Raw genomic sequence first — 19,511 nt, 5'->3', positions numbered from 1 at the left:
TGCTTTATTTCTTGCTTTCCTTTTATCACTAATATAACTATTAATATTATATATATATATATATATATATATAATAAAATATTAAAATTAAATTATAATTAAAACATACATAAAATATAAAATTTATATATATATTTTTTTAAAAATATTTATATATGTAGTATATAAGCAGAAGCGTGTGTGTGTGTGTGTGTGTGTGTAATTTTGAAATTTCATGTGTTTAACATATTCGCCGCTTGCTCCTGCAAATATGCAGCATGCTATTTTCAATCCACTTAATCCAATTTGCCAGAAGAAACATTTTTGTCAAGCAACCTTCACTGGATGCTGATAACTCAATCACAGTGAAAAATAAAGCCCAAAAATGTCTCAGCTCTGTCTAATCCAAATTGACTCAATCCCATAGTTTTCAATCCTGGGTTAAAAAGGTTGTCGGAACAACCAGCAGTGAAAGCGTTAATGGTTTTCTTAACTTGAAAATGGAAATGCCTAATACTTTCATGCTTATACTTTATATTTATAGTTTTTTTTTTTTTTATATTAAGCAGAATTAATAAAACTTTTTGCATATTTCTCTTTATATACACATAACATAGAAACAGGTTTGGTCCTTGAGGATGTCACAGACATTCTTTCAGATATGCCAGACAAGCTGTACTGGCTACCTGGGAGTCTAAAACACTGATGGAACTGATATTCGAGTGACATTCAAGTCAGGTAGACCCAATTTCGGCAAAGTCCGGATGGTCTGTGACAGCCAAATCCTCTGCTTGCACCTTCACAATGGTGGGACTGTTAGTAATCCTGGGTATAACCTCCATGCACAAGCACACTGTGGGTGACTACCCAGGTATGAACCAATGTAAGCAGTGGTCAAGGTTTGGCACCCAAACCACATGGAGGAATGCCGCCCCTCTGTGTTACCAGGCAATACTAGGTGGTAGATGACTCTCGTCAACCGGCTCATCACCACTTTGCTTATTGGAGGCTTGAATTGGTGGAAACCATGTTTAGACTCCAGAACTAAGTTCCGGTCAACTCTTCCCCATCTATTCCATCATGCAGTATGACTGATGACTTTTGAGGTTATGATAAACATCAAACGAGATCCAATCTTCCTTACAATTCAAGGGTACAGCTCTAAAACAGTGTTTGCAGGCCGCCCACTAATTAGTACACTAGACCAAACCTATTGATAACTCTTTACGAGGCTTCCAGCCCAGCTAGTGTATAATCTTGCTACCTCTACTCTGCCAGATAGTGACTGAAGGGAGACTCAGTAGTGTGTATGCGGTGGGCATTCTCGAGGCCACGCAATGTCAAAGATTTGGGTATATTCTTACCATGTGTACGCCATATCCAAAAATTTCATTACTTCATACAGCATGTCCCCCCACCACGTTTTCTTACTATTGAATACACCATGAATTGTCAAACTAATAGAGTAAGCTTATCTGCGAAAAGATCTAAACCTCCCAAACACTTCCTAGTTCATTTCACAAATATACGTGAGTTCTAATCTCAATGATGTCCATTTCCACTTGCAGTCTGCCAAACCCCGTGTACTTTTTCTGACAGAATCTCAGTTATCGGTTAATTCAAATACTGCTCATCTCAGTTGCCCAAATTATTCACTGTATGATTCCTTTCGCCTCAAAGGTGGTACTTTTGCATATGTCTGTTCCGATATTCCCTGTCAGAGAATTGGTAATTTGGAATCTCCTCTCATCGATCTTCTCTGGCTTAAAATCTCTCTACCTCATTGTGTCAAATTCATCTGCTGTCTCTACCGTTCTCCCAACTCCACTAATCACTTGGAGCTCTTTGACTTCCTCTCTTTGCAACTTGACTTTCTCCAATCCAACTTTCCTAACAATGACGTCATTTTCCTCAGTGATTTTAATGTTCACAATTCCAGCTGGCTTCTGTTTTCTAGTCACACCGACCCAGCTGGTCGAGATGCTGAGGCTTTTGCAATTTCTAATGACCTTGTACAGATTGTATATTTATCTACAAGAATACTGGACAATCCTAACCATACAGCCAACAAGCTTGATCTTTTTCTCACAAACAACCCTTCTAAGTACACAGCTGAAGTAAGAGGTCCTTTAGGCACTTCAGATCACAACTTGGTGATTGTTTCTTCTCCAATGGAACCTTTATCTCGTGGCTATTCCCAACCTTGTATTTTTTGGCATTACAAGAATGCAAAATGGGATGACCTGCGAGACTTCTTTTCTTCGGTCGGATTACTGTTTTAAAACTTCTGATATCAACGTTTGCTCAGATCGGGTCAGTGAAATTATTCTTGCAGGAATGGAATCCTTTATCCCACACTCCACTTTAAAATCTCGTCCTTTATCTAAACCTTGGTTTTCCAATAAATGTTCTAAGGCTGTTCAAGAGAAGAATATATTGCATATCGTAATTGCTTGTTTCCAATTCTTCAGTTTCATTTTCTGCCTACACCAAAGCTCACAACAATTGTAAAGCAGTCATTACTTCCATGGGCATTGTTCTTCTGAATTGGCTTCTATAACTCCTCTCTCTCTTTCCAAACAGTCTGAACACATGCTGAAAACCAGCCAACATCCATTTACTGTCCAACTTCAAACTCACAGAACCAACTTTTCATCTTCCTCGTTTATTCATTCAACTGCAGTTTTCTGGAACAACCTTCCTTCATACGTATTTCCTAAAAATTATAGTCTACAGAAGTTCAAGTCTAATGTCAACAAATATCTTCTGTCATCTTCTCAACAGTGGTCTCCGACAGTTTTTAAATTCTGTACAGTGGGATACACTGACTATGTTACCAACAGTAAATTCTAAGTGAGAAGCATTCAAAGAATTAATCGTGGATGCTACTAAAAGTTTCATACCTATTAAGAAATATTGTTCAAGGTTTAGACCTAAATGGTTATCTAATGAAGTAATTAGACTCTTAACAGAGAAGAAAAATGCATGGGATGCATATAAATTATCAAGCAACTCAGAAGCCTATGGCAGATATAAGCTAGTCTGTAATCAGGTCACAAAGGAGGTTAGGCAGGCGAAGGCAGATTACGAGAAATCCTTGGCAAAAGATGCTAAGAAAAACAGCAAGGATTTCTTTACTTATATAAACTCTAAAAGGAAGGGGATGAATCTGATTGGTCCACTTGACATCGATGGTTCGGCTGTTGATGATCCTGCTCAGATAGCAAACAAACTGAATGAGTATTTTGCTTCTACATTCACACATGAGGAATTATTAAGGTTTGAAAATGGCACAAGGTTATCAAATTGTAACAGGATACTTAATGATTTTCTAATAACTGAAAGCAAAGTGGAGGAGAAATTGTTGAAGTTAAACATAAGAAAAAGCATCTGGGGTGGATGGGATCTATCCAGTTATATTAAAGGAGGCAGCAAAGCAACTAAGCAAACTCTTAGCCATAATTATGAGAGCATCCTTGGACTCAGGGGAGGTTCCACGGACTGGAGATGTGCAAATGTATCCCCAATTCACAAAGGGGGATCGAAGGGTGACACGAGTAATTACAGACCAGTTAGTTTAACTTCTGTTCCGGGTAAAATAATGGAGTCACTGGTTAAAGATGCATTGCAGGATCATCTAGACAAGACTGCAGCAATAATTCAGACACAGCATGGGTTTGTTAAGGGAAAGTCTTGTCTGACAAATTTGATAGGATATTATGATGTGGTTACAAAGGAACTGGATGCAAAAAATAATTTTGATATCATATATTTGGATTTCAGGAAAGCTTTTGACACTGTTGCGCATGGAAGACTATTGTACAAATTGGAGCAGAATGGTATTAAGGGTAAGTTGCTACAATGGATAAAAGGATGGTTAAGTGGGGGAAGATGGAGGGTGGTAATCAAATTGTTATCTTAAAATTGTTATCTTAAATTGTTATCTTAAAAATCATCTTGCCATTTTTTCAGTACTAGTGTTCCTTTATAATCACATCAACATGCAAGGTTATCAATTTCGTTTGCAATCTGATTCAGATATTTTATGTGCCAGATTGCCAAAGGTCAATCAAGTTTGGGAAAGTGACAGGAGGAAATCTGGCCCTCAAATTCTTTAAACTTTTTAAAAATTCTTTAATTTTTAAAAACTTTTTTAAAACAGAGTATAATGAAAAACTTAATTATTATTTTAAAGATTTTTGATCCTTAAACTTTTATTTTAAAAACTTAGAAATATATTTTTACCATATATGCTTAAAAGATATCGTAGTACATATCATAGATACATAGTAGATATAACAGATATCATGTGCGATTTTATATGTTTAACAAAATACCTACTAGCTGTTGTAATAATTTTTTTTATTCTGTTTGATGTTAATTTATAAAAAAAGAAAAAATTAATAATTAAAATTAAATATTATTCATTCTTATATCCACTATACTGTTAAGATAATAAATACATTAACGAGTACCTGATTTTAAATTACTGATTGCCTTTATTCCAATCATTTGAATGTGTACTGTAGAAGACTGCCAGTCAGTGCAACTTTTAGTGCAACACCAGCTATAGAGTTAAGATACTGATTATCTCTGGCAGAATGCATATTTTAAAAATATGCATGTTATTAGCAACCAATATACCAAATAATTCATTGCAAGCATCGATAAATTGCAATGTAAATTAAAGTCTGAAAATTTTAAAAATAACAATATAACAATGTTAAATTTAGAAATAGTATTATTTGATAAGTGGTACTTAAATTATGAAATATTGTGTCATTATACAATGGATAATTAAATTATTTTTAGGCTGCACTTCATGAACATTATTTATGAATGGAGATTAATTAATCTGTTTCTGCATTGAATAGCCAAAAACACAATGAAAGTCCTGCAACTCTCAGTGTTCCAGAGCTGAGCGATTAAATACAGATGAAAACAATCAGTATGAGGAGACGTGTATACAGGGTGTCTCAAAAATATTGGTACAAACGTTTAGAGGAGGTAGGTAACATCTAAAGGAATGTGAATTGCATAGGAACCCATAACCGGAAACGTCACGGGAAAGTAGTAGCAGAGAAGAGGCACAAGAAGCAGAAATGACACAAGACAGTAATTAGTGGCAAACATTTATTTGACATATTATTAACAATGGAGTACGAGATGGATGCATTTCATGATGTTACAACAGATGCTCAAAGGTTCCACAATGAGACGCGATGCATGCGTGACACTGACGCAGCATGGATTGGCAGCAGACACAGTCAAACACACCTGGAGTTTCTTTGACAGTAGCAGCGGCGCAGACGAGTCTCACCACAAGATCCATTTCCGTCTCCACAGGCAATTCATACATGACAGATTTGAGGACCCCCCCCACAGAAAGAAATCAAGGCTCGATAAATCAGGTGAGCGTGGGGACCAGGCAATGGGTCCACCACGGCCAATCCATCGATGCCCAAAACACCTGTTCAAATGGTGACGAACACACCTTCCATAATGGGCAGGTGCCCCGTCATGTTGAAACCAAATGTTGCGTCTCACATTTGCTGGAACATCGTCAAGTAACCCTAGTAGAACTTGTTCAAGAAAGATCCAATATTTAGCGGAGTTCATACGGGATGGTAACAGGTATGGGCCGACTAAGCAGTCGCTGACCATACCTGCCCACACATTTATTGCGAAGTGATGTTGTGCCACATGGGGGCGCACACCGTGTGGGCCCTCTGCTAATCCATACACTAGGTGCATGTCTGCCAGCTCACAGTTCGTATATCAATGCATGCTCTTCGTGCGGCAACTACTGCTTGAATGAGCAAACCAGAAATTTTCCCTCTCACGAACTGATGAACAGCACCGTGTACCAACTTACGGTGACATTTCCAGTTATGGGTTCCTATGTGATTCACATTTCTTTAGATGTTACCTACCTCCCCTAAATGTTTGTACCAATATTTTTGAGACACCCTGTATATGTCTGTATTCAGGGATGCTCTTGAGTATCTAGAAAAACTACCTGTATAAAACTTTGGCTGCATCATTTCCACATTAGATTTTTTACTTCACTGTAATTTTCAATTTTGAGAATAAATGACATGCAAAAATCTAAACTTCAAAATTGCTCTGTGTTGTTTTGAAGGCAACTGAAAATTTTGCTGATGCTTATGACTTTCATAACAACCTTTGAACAAGAACCTGTCACTCTAATTATGGTATAAACACAATATCATGAATCATTTTCTGAACACTCAAACAAACAAATTGAACACCCAAACTCAAACAAAATCTCAATTACCATTTCTTGTAGTTTCTTGCTGAACTGAGCCAGTGGTCACAAGAGAAGCAGTATCAGAGAATGCTCTACTACACTCGGTCAGGTAACTTAAACTTCTGGTGTAAATTACAACATGTGGTATTCGTAGCATCTAAAAACAAACAATAAATATATTTTTTTAAATTTTCACATTTTTTATTTTCTAATTATATTTTTGATTACTTTAAAGGTGTTTCAGTTTCAAAAACTTGAAATTAGAAATTTATTAACAGATTATAATAAGTATGTGGCACTTTACACAGAGCCGGCCTGAGGCATAGGCGACAGGAGCAATCGCCCAGAGCCCCACGTTCAACACAATACAAAATGGTTAATGGAGTAATTATTATAAATTATATGGTTTTGCATAAAATCAACAAGAAATGAAAGAATTGTTCTTGTTTGATGTGGCGGTCTCTGATTCGTCGATATGTCAGCTATGTGGTAATTGCTAATTGGTGCTTACTGACATGTGACCAATGCCCTGATTGGTCTATACTTGTCACGTGTCAGCTCAGCTGATGGTGTCTTTTGAAGAATATTTTGTATCTTAAGCGACTCCTCCAAAGTGGCTTAAGTTTTTGCGATTAGTTTACTAAATACCTGTCTTTTGTTATTTATTCATGGTGCTTACTTAAATTTTCTCTTGTACCAGTGTGGCTCCTCTTATGACGGTTGCTTCATTCCACCTATATTCCATATATAGATTATCATAATTTGGTAAGTTAAAGTGTTATTTTATGTTTAATAAATTATTTAATCTGCGAACAACTATACCAAGAGTGTGACGATCAAAAACACATTTGCACTAGATTTAATAATATTATTGTATATGTTATATGAAGAAAAGTTTTTTGCATTTACGGTAAAATGGGCAAGCGAGATAATATTATTGCATTATGTTATATGAAAATTGAAAAAAAGTTTTTTGCATTAACAGTAAAATGGGCAAGCAAGAGAGAGACCAGAATCATAAATATCCTAGGTGGATTTGAAAAAAGAAAAAAAAAATTGCCAAAGAAACAAGCAGCAGCATCTAAATTGCAAAATTCAATATTGAAATTTGTTACTGTATCAAATTTGGAAACACCGAGCAATGACGAAAAGCTCAAAAATATTATTAATCTTATTAAATTTCATTGTTAATTAAATTATATTTAAACAGAACTCATGACCCAGACTAGAGCTACGAAGCAAAGATCACAGACTAGCGAAAGTGCTGTGACTCGGAGGAGAAACGAAGAGGGCGATTCTCCAATGCATCACAGTCTCAAAAAATGTGCAAAATGTGAAATGTTTGCCAACCTTTCAAAAACAGGATATGATCTAGCCAAGGAGGATGCCTTCGTGTGTGCTAGGTGTCTAGTGTCAAGAAATTAGGCGCCAACTCAGAGTTCTGATGGGCATCTATGAGAGCTTGAGGTGTAGGGTAAATGCCCTCAAAGAAATTAATATGTGGGCCCATCAAGCTCACAGCCGCCTAGCTCAATGGCAGAGCTCACTCCTATATATCAGGAAACACAAATGCAATCTCCAAGGCAGAATGCACTGTTCCAAAGGAACTAGTTATTGTTGTTGACTATTGTCAGGGACACGGAAAATATACTATATAAGTAGGATAGGTGGAACAGGACCAGAGTATTTCTAACAGGGGCAAAAGCTGATGACATTGTAAAGCAGATATCATCTTTTAAGGGCACAAAAGGTGATATTGTTGTACACGTTGGAACTAATGATATTAAGAGTAAGAGATCTGCAGATTTACTCAACAAATACAGGTCAATGCTGAAAAAAGTCGCAAGTTACTGTTGAATGTGAAAGTGTCTGCAATTCGGCCCAGACACGATAGGAGGGAGCATATGATGAGAGCCTTGTCAATCAATTCAGCCCTGGAGAGATTGTGCAAGGCTCAAGGAGTAGAATTTTTTTCAGCCTGGCCTGTGCTGGTTGACAGGAGAGACTGTTTTTACAGGGATGGGGGTACACTTAAATAGAAAGGGTGTAAGAATAGTGGCTGATCCTCTAAAGGCAGTGTTAGGTGGGCTGGAAAACTGTTAGCATGGGGGAATATACAGACTAAAAGGTTAACAGTGGATGCAGGCAAAGGTGATTCTTGCACTGCTTCTATTAGAATGAGCAGCAGCTTGGAAAGCAAGGTAATGGAGATTTTCAAGACTGCTGGGAGTCATAGTGGAACAAGTAAATACATGGTCTGTGTTAGGGTAACTAAGAGTAGAAACAGGTGGATGTATACTTGCATGTACACCAATACTAGGAGTATAGTATTGGTGTATAGTATTAAATTTGATGAGCTTGACGTGCCAATCAAGACATCAAAGGCAGATATTGTTGGGATATCAGAGACATGGTGTCACACAGACATAAGCAGTGCAGAATTGGAATTTGGGAAGTACAATGTGTACAGAAAGAATAGACAGGACAGGAAGAGAGGAGGGGTTATGCTGTTAGTTAAGAAACACATAAATCTAAAGAAGTGCATCCAATAGACGTTGGTAGACACTGCAATGTTCAGTCTGTTTGGTGTGATATAAGCACTGGGCAAGAAAAAATATGAGTAGGTGTGTCTGTTATAGGCCTAATGAATCTCATGAGTATTCATGAGCAATTGTGCAGAGAAATGGACTGGGCCAGTAAATAAGAATATCTTATAATGGGGGATTTTAACTTTCCAGATATTGACTGGAACTTGTGGGTTGGTCAGTTGCACACTAGCAAGACTTTTGTGAATTTACTGGATGACTGTTTTCTACAGCAACATGTTCAAGAGACAACTAAAGGGAGTAATACACTTGATCTGATTATCAGCAGTGATTATTCATGCATTACAAATTTGCAGATAAAGGACCCACTAGGTGACAGTGATCACTATGTACTGATATGGGAATTAATTAAAGACTTAACTACAATCAGGGCTAAACGTGCAACGTGCCTTTCTGCCGCTCTTGGAACAGAGAAGTTTTTTCTGATTTATTTTCTGCTTTATTAGTTTAAATTGACATATTAACTTATTTTCTAGAGTAGCTTTATATTCCTATTTACGGTACTTAAGTTTAAAGTAACTTAGATAGAGATTTTGTAGGTATTATTTAGTATCGGAAAGGGTATCAAATCCACGTGTTTACCGTTCGTAAATAGCCGCCATTGTTACGGGAAAATTAATCAGTAAAATCTATTAATCTTGTCGAATTTCATTGGCAATTTAATTGTACTTTTAGCTATACATATAACCACTTAGGTTACGTAACATAAATAATTAGTAAAAATAAATAATTAATACATAACTTGATACGGAAGTTATATAAAGGGATTTCGTAGATAACACTCGTTACTGAAACATAAATATAGCATTATAACTGTGTTGGGATACAAGTTTAGGATTTAATTTTGTACTGAAATTGAAATTTTATTGAAAGTAAATCGAAATCATGACTCAAACCAGAGCAGCAAAGCAAAAGGCTCAAGCTAATGGAAATGCTGTGGCTCAGGGGAGAACTGAGGGGGGGCAGTTGCCCTCTGAATCACTGCCTTTTAAGATGCACTATTTGCTTGATGTTTGGGAGCAGTCAGGTATGGGACATGATACTGCCATGGGGGATGTCTTTGTATGTGCGCGATGCAAGGAGTGTAAGGAAATCAGGCAACAACTCAGCGTTGTTATGGGCCTATATGAGAGCTTGAAGGACAGGGTGGATGCCCTCGAAGGATTAAAAGTGAGAGGCCCATCAAGCTCTCAGCTGCCCACACCAATGCCAGAGCTTGCACTTTTTCATCGCGCAACACAGCGGCAACCCCCAAGGCAGAATGCGCTGGACCCAAAGGAACTAGTAGTTGTTGGTGACTCTATTGTCAGGGAAACGGGAAACATGCTTTGTAAAAAGGATAGGTGGAACAGGACCAGGGTATGTCTGCCAGGGGCAAAGGTTGATGACGTTGTAGAGCGGATATCATCTTTTAAGGGCACAAAAGGTGATATAGTTGTACACATTGGCACTAATGATATTAAGGAGACCGGCGGAATTACTTAACAAGTTCAGGTCACTGATGAAAAAAAGCCGTGAATTAGGGTTGAATTTGAAAGTGTCTGCAATTCTGCCCAGACACGATAGGGGGGAGTATGTGATGAGAGCCCTGTCGATCAATTCGGCCCTGGAAAGATTGTGCAGGGCTCAAGAGGTAGAATTTTTTTCAGCCTGGTCTGTACTTGTTAACAGGAGAGACTGCTTCTACAGGGATGGGATACACTTAATTGAAAGGGTGCAAGAATGTTTGCTGATGCTATCGAGGCAGTGTTAGGTGGGTCAGAAAACTGCTAGATTGGGGGGATACAAGGATTAATAGATTAAAAGTAACCACTGGCAGAGGAGGAAGTGATTCTTGCACTGCTTCTACTGGAATGAGCAGCAGCCTGGAAAATAAGATGCAGGATATTTCAGAGACTGCTGGGAATCATGGGGGTACAAGTAAACACATGGGTTGTGTTAGGGTGGCTAAAAGGAAGAGCAGGTACATGTATACTTGCATGTACACCAATGCTAGGAGTTTGGTAAATAAATTTGATGAATTTGAGGTATTGCTCAAAACATCAAAGGCAGATATTGTTGGGATTTCAGAGACGTGGTGTCACACGTCTCTGACAAGGGATGCGAAGCATCCCTTGTCGGAGACGTGTGACACCACGTCTCTGAAATCCCTTGGCACGGGATTTCACACTTGGCAAGGGATGCGAAGATATAAGGAATGCAGAACTGGAATTTGGGGAGTACAATGTCTACAGAAAGAATAGACAGGATAGGAAGGGAGGAGGGGTTATGCTATCAGTTAAGAAACACATAAAATCCAAGGAAGTGAAGCCAGTCGACATCGCTGGACAGTGCAGTGTTGAGTCAGTTTGGTGTGACATAAGCATTGGGAGATCAAAATTGAGAGTAGGAGTGTGCTATAGGCCTAATGACTCTGATGAGTATAATAAGAAACTGTACAGAGAAATAGAGTGGGCCAGTAAATCAGAGAGTCTTATAATGGGGGATTTTAATTTCCCAGATATTGACTGGAATTTGGGGGCTGGTCACTCACACACTAGCAAGGCTTTTGTGGATTTATTGGATGATTGTTTTCTACATCAGCATGTTCGTGAGGCAACAAGAGGGAGTAATACTCTTGATTTGATTATCAGTAGTGCTTCTTTATGCATTAAGAATCTGCAGATAAATGAACCACTAGGTGGCAGTGATCACAGTGTTCTGAAGTGGGAGTTACTCAAAGAGGTAACTACCATTAGGGGTAAAGGAAAGGGGTATTGCTTTCGTAAAGGCGACTACGATGGACTGAGACAGTATTTACATTCTATACAGTGGGATCAACTGATGATGTTACCAACAGCAAATTCAAAATGGGAAGCATTCAAAGAACTTATCTTCCAAGCTACTAGGCTTTACATACCAACTAAGAAATATTGTTCAAGGTTTAGGCCTATGTGGATGTCAGATGAACTAATGAGGCATATGGCAGAGAAGAAAAATGCATGGGATACATAAAAATTAACACGTGACACAGAAGTCTATGATAGATACAAGTTGATCTGTAACCAAGTTACAAAGGAGGTTAGGCAGGCGAAGGCAGATTACGACAGATCCTTGGCAAGGGATGCGAAGAAAAACAGCAAAGAGTTCTTTACTTAAGTAAACTCTAGACGGAAGGGGATGAATCAGATTGGTCCACTTGATATTGATGGGTCAACTGTTGATGACCCTGCTCAGGTAGCTAACAAACTAAATGAATATTTTGCATTGACATTCACACATAAGGAGTTATTCAGCGAGGGGAATGCCAGAGGTGTATTCAACTCTAGCAGTAAGCTACAGAATCTTGTAATAACTGAGAGTAAAGTGGAGAAGAAATTGTTGAAGATAAACACAAGAAAGGCACCTGGGGTGGATGGGATCTATCCAGTTATATTAAAGGTGGCAGCAACGGAAGTAAGCAAACCCTTAGCCATAATTATGAGAGCTTCCTTGGACTCAGGGGAGGTACCCATGGACTGGAGATGTGCAAATGTGAGGCGAATTCAGAAGGGAGGATCAAAGGCTGACACAAGTAATTATAGACCTGTGAGTTTAACTTCTGTTCCCGGAAAATTAATGGAGGCACTGGTTAAAGAAGCACTGCAGGATCAGCTAGACAAGACTTCAGTTATAGCTCGGACACAGCATGGTTTTGTTAAGGGGAAGTCTTGCCTCACCAATTTGATTGGATACTATGATGCAGTCACAAAAGAACTGGATGCAGGGAATAACTTTGATATTATATACTTGGATCTTAGAAAGGCTTTTGATACTGTTGCATTGGAGGCAAACTGCTGCTATGGATAAAGGGGTGGTTGAGGGGGAGAAGACAGAGAGTGGTAATCAATGGACACTGCTCATCGTGGACTAATGTTATTAGTGGAGTCCCTCAGGGTTCAGTATTGGGTCCTCTATTGTTTTCTGTATTTATAAATGATATTGATGATGGTATATCAAGCTTAATGTCCAAGTTTGCAGACGATACGAAGGTTGGCAGGGTTGTCAAGGACACTACTAACACTATGCTGCTGCAAAAGGACCTATAAAGGTTGAGCAGATGGGCTGAGAGGTGGCAAATGAAGTTTAACATTGACAAATATAAAGTACTACATATGGGAAACAGCAACCCCAGAGCAACGTATCAACTCTGTGGAACTACACTGACAGTGGTAGAGAATGAAAGGGACCTGGGGGTGGTTGTGCAGGCAGATATGAAGTTCTCTGAGCAGTGCAGACAGGCTGCAAGAGTAGCTCATGGTGTATTATCGATGATATATAGGAATTTTTCTAGCAGGGATAAGGAGGTGATTATTCCCTTGTATAAGGCAATGGTCAGGCCAAACCTAGAGTACTGTATACAGGCCTGGAGGCCTCATTTCAAGGAGGATGTCGAGTTGTTGGAATGAGTACAGAGAAGGGCAACAAGATCAGTGAATGGAACAAAGGGGTGCTCTTACGAAGAAAGGCTTAAGTTTTGCAAATTACAGTGTCTGGAGACTAGACACCAGTGAGGTGATCTGATAGAGGTGTACAAAGCCTTAAATGGTTTGAGCATGCTCAATGCTGATGGGATTCTTCCTCTTGCTCAGAATAATCACCTGAGAGGGCATAAATTCAAATTGAGGAAAGACAGATGTAGGATAGATGTGCGGAAATTTGCCTTTAGCCAGCGGGTGGTTGGTAGGTGGAACATACTTCCATCCCTTGTCGTGGAAGTTGATAGCCTAAATAAGTTTAAGGCTCAGCTGGACAGGTATTTCGAACGAACAGAGGGGTGAAGTAGAAGTGGTTATTTTTTATTTATTTATTTATTATTATTTTTTTTTTTTTTGGCTGATGCTGCATAAGTTTGCTTTCTTGCATCAAATGCCTCTACTAATGCTAATGCTAAAGGGAAAGGCTTTTGTTTTCATAAAGGTAACTATAGGGGGTCTCAGATATTTTTTAAATTCTGTGCAGTGGGATCAACTGATGATGTTACCAATGTTGAATTCTAAATGGGAAGTCTTCGGAGACTTAATCTTGGAAGCTACCAGGCTTTTTCATACCAACTAAGAAATACTGTTCAAGGTTTAGGTCTAAAATGGATGTCAGATGAACTAACGAGACATGTGGCAGAGAAGAAAAATGCATGGGATACATATAAATTAATGGGTGACATGGAAGCCTATGATAGATATAAGCTGGTCTGTAACCAAGTAACAAAGGAGGTTAGGCAGATTACGAGAAATCTCAGGCAAAGGATGCAAAGAAAAACAGCAAAGAGTTCTTTATTTATATGTACTTTAGAAGGAAGGGGATAAATCAGATTGGTCCACTGGATATCGATGGTTCTACTGTTGATGATCCTGCTCAGGAAGCTAACAAACTAAATGAATATTTTGCATCTACATACACATGACGAGTTATTCAGGAAGGGGAATGCTAGAGGTGAATTAAACTCTGGCAGTGAGCTAGATGATTTTGTAATAACTGAGAGCAAAGTGGAGGAGAATTTGTTGAAGATAAATATAAGAAAGGCAACTGGAGTGGATGGGATCTACCCAGTTATATTAAAGTAGACAGCAAACGAAGTAAGCAAACCCTTAGCCATAATTATGAGAGCTTCCTTGTACTCATGGGAGGTACCCATGGACAGGAGATGTGCAAATATATCACCAATTCAGAAAGGGAGTTCAAAGGGCAACACAAGTAATTACAAACCCATTGGCTTAACTTCTGTTCCAGGGAAATTAATGGAGGCAATGGTTAAAGAAGCACAGCAGGATCATTTAGACGAGACTTCAGTTATAGTTTGGACTCAGCATGGTTTTGTTAAGGGGAAGTCTTGTCTGACCAACTTGATTGGATACTATGATGTGGTCACAAAGGAACTGAATGACAGAATTAATTTTGATATATATTTGGATTTCAGGAAAGCTTTTGATACTGTTGCATATGGAAGACTGCTGTACAAATTGGAGAGGTAAGGCATTAAGAGTAAGTTGCTACAGTGGATAAAGAGATGGTTGAGTGGGAGACGACAGAGAGTGATAATCAATGGACACATGTTATCAGTGAAGTTCCCAGGGTTCAGTGTTAGGCCCATTGTTGAATATATTTATCAATGATATTGATGAAGATATATCAGGGTTAATGTCCAAGTACAAAGTTTGCTGAAGAGTGCAGATGGGCTGCCAGGGCAGCTCATGGATTCTTGTCAATGATATATAGGAATTTTGCTAGCAGGGACAGTGAGGTGATTATCCCGTTATACAAGGCAATGGTCAGGCCACACCTAGAGTACTGTTCTGGAAGAATTGTGTCAAGTATTTGCCAGGATTATTGGAGGAATTATCTACTTGGCAAAGCAACAAGATTGGTGAGGAGAACAAAGGGTGCTCTTACCAAGAAAGGCTTAAGTTCTGCAAATTGCAGCACCTGGAGAGTAGGCACCTGCGTGGTGATCTGAGTGAGGTGTATATAGCCTTGAATGGGTTAAGCAAGCTGAATACTGATGGGATTCTTCCTCTTGCACAGATTAAGAACCTGAGGGGGCACAGATTCAAATTGAGGAAAGATAATTGTAGAATGGTTGTTGCCAACAAGTAGATTTTTTTTTTTTTTATGTGAACCCAAAACACGAGAGGTATCAGAACCTAAAGTACTTAGTACCGTGCTTGGGTTGGACGTTGAGAAGACGAAAGAACATATTTGTTGACATTGGACTTGAACTTCTGTAGATTGTAATTTCCTGTAAATACGTATGAAGGAAGGTTGTTCCAGAAAATGGCAGCTGAATGAATAAACGAGGAAGATGAAAAGTTGGTTCTGTGGGTTTGAAGTTGGACAGTAAATGGATGTTGGCTGGTGGCGGCACATGTTCGGACTGTTGTCAAAGAGAGAGCGGGAATTATAGAAGCCAATTCAGAAGAACAGTGCCCATGGAAGTATCTGTAGAAGAGGCATGCGGCAGAAACAGTACGTCTATGAGAAAGCGAGTGGAGAGACTCTGTTAAAGATGAATCATTAATTAACCTAACTGCCTTCTTCTGAATGAAATCAAGAAGCCTGAGAGAGGTTTTGGGGTCACCACCCCAGATTTGGGAACAATATTCCATGGCAGGGCGGATTTGTAATTTATACAGAGTGAGCAGCTGTCTGGAAGAAAAGTAACGCCGAGAGCGGAAAAGAAAACCAAGTTTTTTAGATGCAGAGGAAGCAATATTTGTAATGTGCTTGTGCCAAGAGAGATTAGAAGTCAGGGTAAACCCCAAAAGAGATATATCGTTTTGCCTAGAAATCGGAGTGTCACTAAAAATAAGCATAGGAGCAGAAGAATCCTTTTTGTGAGATATAAGACAAGACTGAGTTTTAGAAGGGTTGAAATCAACAAAGTTGTCTTTGCCCCACTGGAGAATTACCTGATTATTGGCATTTAAGAAATTGGTAGCAGATTTTCGAGAAGTTGAAGGTGATTGAGCAGGACAAGGTTTCTCAAAATGGAAAGTGGAATGCAATGTGCTATCATTGGCAAAACTATGGAGAGGATTTCCAGTCAATAGAAGGTCATTAATATACAAGAGGAAAAGAGTGGGGGAAAGAACTGAACCTTGGGGGACACCGGCATTAGTGGAGAAGTTAGAAGACAGAGCGCCATCTACCATCACCCTCAGTGAGCGACCAGAGAGAAAACTGGATAACCAATTACTAAAAACAGTTGGCAAACCATAAGATGGAAGCTTGTTTAGAAGACCTTTATGCCAAACATGATCAAAAGCCTTTGAGATGTCAAGAGCAACTACTTGTGTTTCACCGAACCTTTCCATTCAATTAGTCCATAAATGGGTAACAAAAGCCAGAATATCACCAGTGGATCATTAGCATTAGTAGAGGCATTTGATGCAAGAAAGCAAGCTTATGCAGCATCAGCCAAAAAAATAAAAAAATAAAAAATAAATAACTAAAAAATAACCACTTCCACTTCACCCCTCTGTTCGTTCGAAATACCTGTCCAGCTGAGCCTTAAACTTATTTAGGCTATCAACTTACACGAGAAGGGATGGAAGTCTATTCCAGCAACCAACCACCAGCTGGCTAAAGGCAAATTTCCTCACGTCTATCCTACATCTGTCTTTCCTCAATTTGAATTTATGCACTCTCAGGTGATTATTCTGAGCAAGAGGAAGAATCCCATCAGCATTGAGCATGTTCAAACCATTCAAGGCTTTATACACCTCAATCAGATCACCTCGCTGGTGCCTAGTCTCCAGACACTGTAATTTGCAAAACTTAAGCCTTTCTTCGTAAGAGCACCCCTTTGTTCCATTCACTAATCTTGTTGCCCTTCTCTCTACTCGTTCCAGCATCTCTACATCCTTCTTGAAATGAGGCCTCCAGACCTGTATACAGTACTCTAGGTGCGGTCTGACCATTGCCTTATACAAGGGAATAATCACCTCCTTATCCCTGCTAGAAAAATTCCTATATATCATCGACAATACACCATGAGCTACTCTTGCAGCCTGTCTGCACTGCTCAGAAAACTTCATATCTGCCTGCACAACTACTCCCAGATCCTTTCATTCTCTACCACTGTCACTGTAGTACCACAGAGTTGATACGTTGCTCTAGGGTTGCTGTTTCCCATATGTAGTCCTTTACATTTGTCAATGTTAAACTTCATTTGCCACCTCTTAGCCCATCTGCTCAACCTTTCCAGATCCTGTTGCAGTAGCATAGTGTCAGTAGTGTCCTTGACAACCCAGCCAACCTTCGTATCGTCTGCAAACTTGGACATTAAGCTTGATATACCATCATCAATATCATTTATAAATACAGAAAACAATAATGGACCCAATACTGAACCCTGAGGGACTCCAATAATAACATTAGTCCACGATGAGCAGTGTCCATTGATTACCACTCTCTGTCTTCTCCCCCTCAACCACCCCTTTATCCATAGCAGCAATTTGCCTCCAATGCCACACTGCTCCAATTTGTGCAGCAGTCTTCCATGTGCAACAGTATCAAAAGCCTTTCTAAGATCCAAGTATATAATATCAAAGTTATTCCCTGCATCCAGTTCTTTTGTGACTGCATCATAGTATCCAATCAAATTGGTCAGGCAAGACTTCCCCTTAACAAAACCATGCTGTGTCTGAGCTATAACTGAAGTCTTGTCTAGATGATCCTGCAGTGCTTCTTTAACCAGTGCCTCCATTAATGTTCCAGGAACAGAAGTTAATCTAACAGGTCTATAATTAGTTGTTTCGCTCTTTGATCCTCCTTTGTGAATTGGGGTCACATTTGCACATCTCCAGTCCATGGATACTTCCCCCTGAGTCCAAGGAAGCTCTCATAATTATGGCTAAGGGTTTGCTTACTTCCTTTGCTGCTTCCTTTAATATAACTGGATAGATCCCATCCACCCCAGGTGCCTTTCTTAAATTTATCTTCAACAATTTCTCCTCCACTTTACTCTCAGTTATTACAAGATTCTCTAGCTTACTGGCAGAGTTGAAACACCTCTGGCATTCCCCTCGCTGAATAACTCCTCATGTGTGAATGTCGATGCAAAATATTCATTCAGTTTGTTAGCTACCTGAGCAGGATCATCAACAGTTGACCCATCGATATCAAGTGGACCAATCTGATTCATCCCCTTCCTTCTAGAGTTTACATAAGTAAAGAACTCTTTGCTGTTTTTCTTTGCATCCCTTGCCAAAGATTTCTCGTAATCTGCCTTCGTCTGCCTAACCTCCTTTGTAACTCGGTTACAGATCAACTTGTATCTATCATAGGCTTCTGTGTCACGTGTTAATTTGTATGTATCCCATGCATTTTTCTTCTCTGCCATATGTCTCATCAGTTCATCTGACATCCACTTAAGCCTAAACTTTGAACAATATTTTTGAGCACAACTTTTGAGAACAAGGGGAGAAATACCATCAGGACCTGGAGCTTTCTTAGCATGAAGATTCATCAAAATCCTTCTGATATCCTTTTGACGAAAGACCACAGGAAGCATTGAATGGAGCGTGTTGGGAATGGTGGGAGGTATTTTACCAAGATCATTAATACATGAGCTAGAAGAAAAATGGGATGCTAGCAGGTCAACTTTATCCTTGGCTGAAGTGACAACAGAACCATCTGGTTTGGACAGAGGTGGGAGCAGAGATGGGCAAAAGTTGCGGCCAATAGCTTTGGCAAGAGACCAGAATGCTCGGCTACCATTAGGGCAAGAAGCAAGTTTTCTACTCTTAGCCTGTTCAAACTCTAGTTTGGACCGATTAATAACTGCTTTACAATTGTTGCAAGCTTTATTGTAGGCAGAAAATGAAACTGAAGAATTAGAAACAAACCAATTACGATATGCAACATTCTTCTCTTGAACAGCCTTAGCACATTTATTGGAAAACCAAGGTTTAGATAAAGGACAAGATTTTAAAGTGGAGTGTGGGATAAAGGATTCCATTCCTGCAAGAATAATTTCACTGACACGATCTGAGCAAAAGTTGACATCAGAAGTTTTGAAACAGTAATCCGACCAAGGAAAAGAAGTCTCGCAGGTCATCCCATTTTGCATTCTTGTAATGCCAAACAACATGAGGTTGGGAATAGCCATGAGGTAAATGTTCCATTGGAGAAGAGAC

At 39.1% G+C, this 19,511-nt stretch overlaps 1 protein-coding gene across 2 annotated transcripts in view; it reads right to left on the bottom strand.

Moving 5' to 3' along the window:
- The window catches only part of LOC150091033 (cobalamin trafficking protein CblD), a 170,308-nt gene that overhangs the window by 142,374 nt on the left and 8,423 nt on the right, over positions 1–19,511 (bottom strand). For both annotated transcript variants that reach the window (XM_090373983.1, XM_090373974.1), the window contains exon 2: positions 6,278–6,407. In XM_090373983.1, the coding sequence (XP_090230109.1) occupies positions 6,278–6,407 (130 nt within the window). The remainder of the gene's footprint in view (positions 1–6,277; positions 6,408–19,511) is intronic.

This window comes from Mastigoproctus giganteus, chromosome 1, assembly GCF_048544385.1.
Source record: "Mastigoproctus giganteus isolate SK-2022 chromosome 1, ASM4854438v1, whole genome shotgun sequence".
NCBI classification, from domain to species: Eukaryota; Metazoa; Arthropoda; class Arachnida; order Uropygi; family Thelyphonidae; genus Mastigoproctus; species Mastigoproctus giganteus.
The sequence above is the reverse complement of the archived record's forward strand: the minus strand, read 5'-3'. Positions and strand labels throughout refer to the sequence as shown.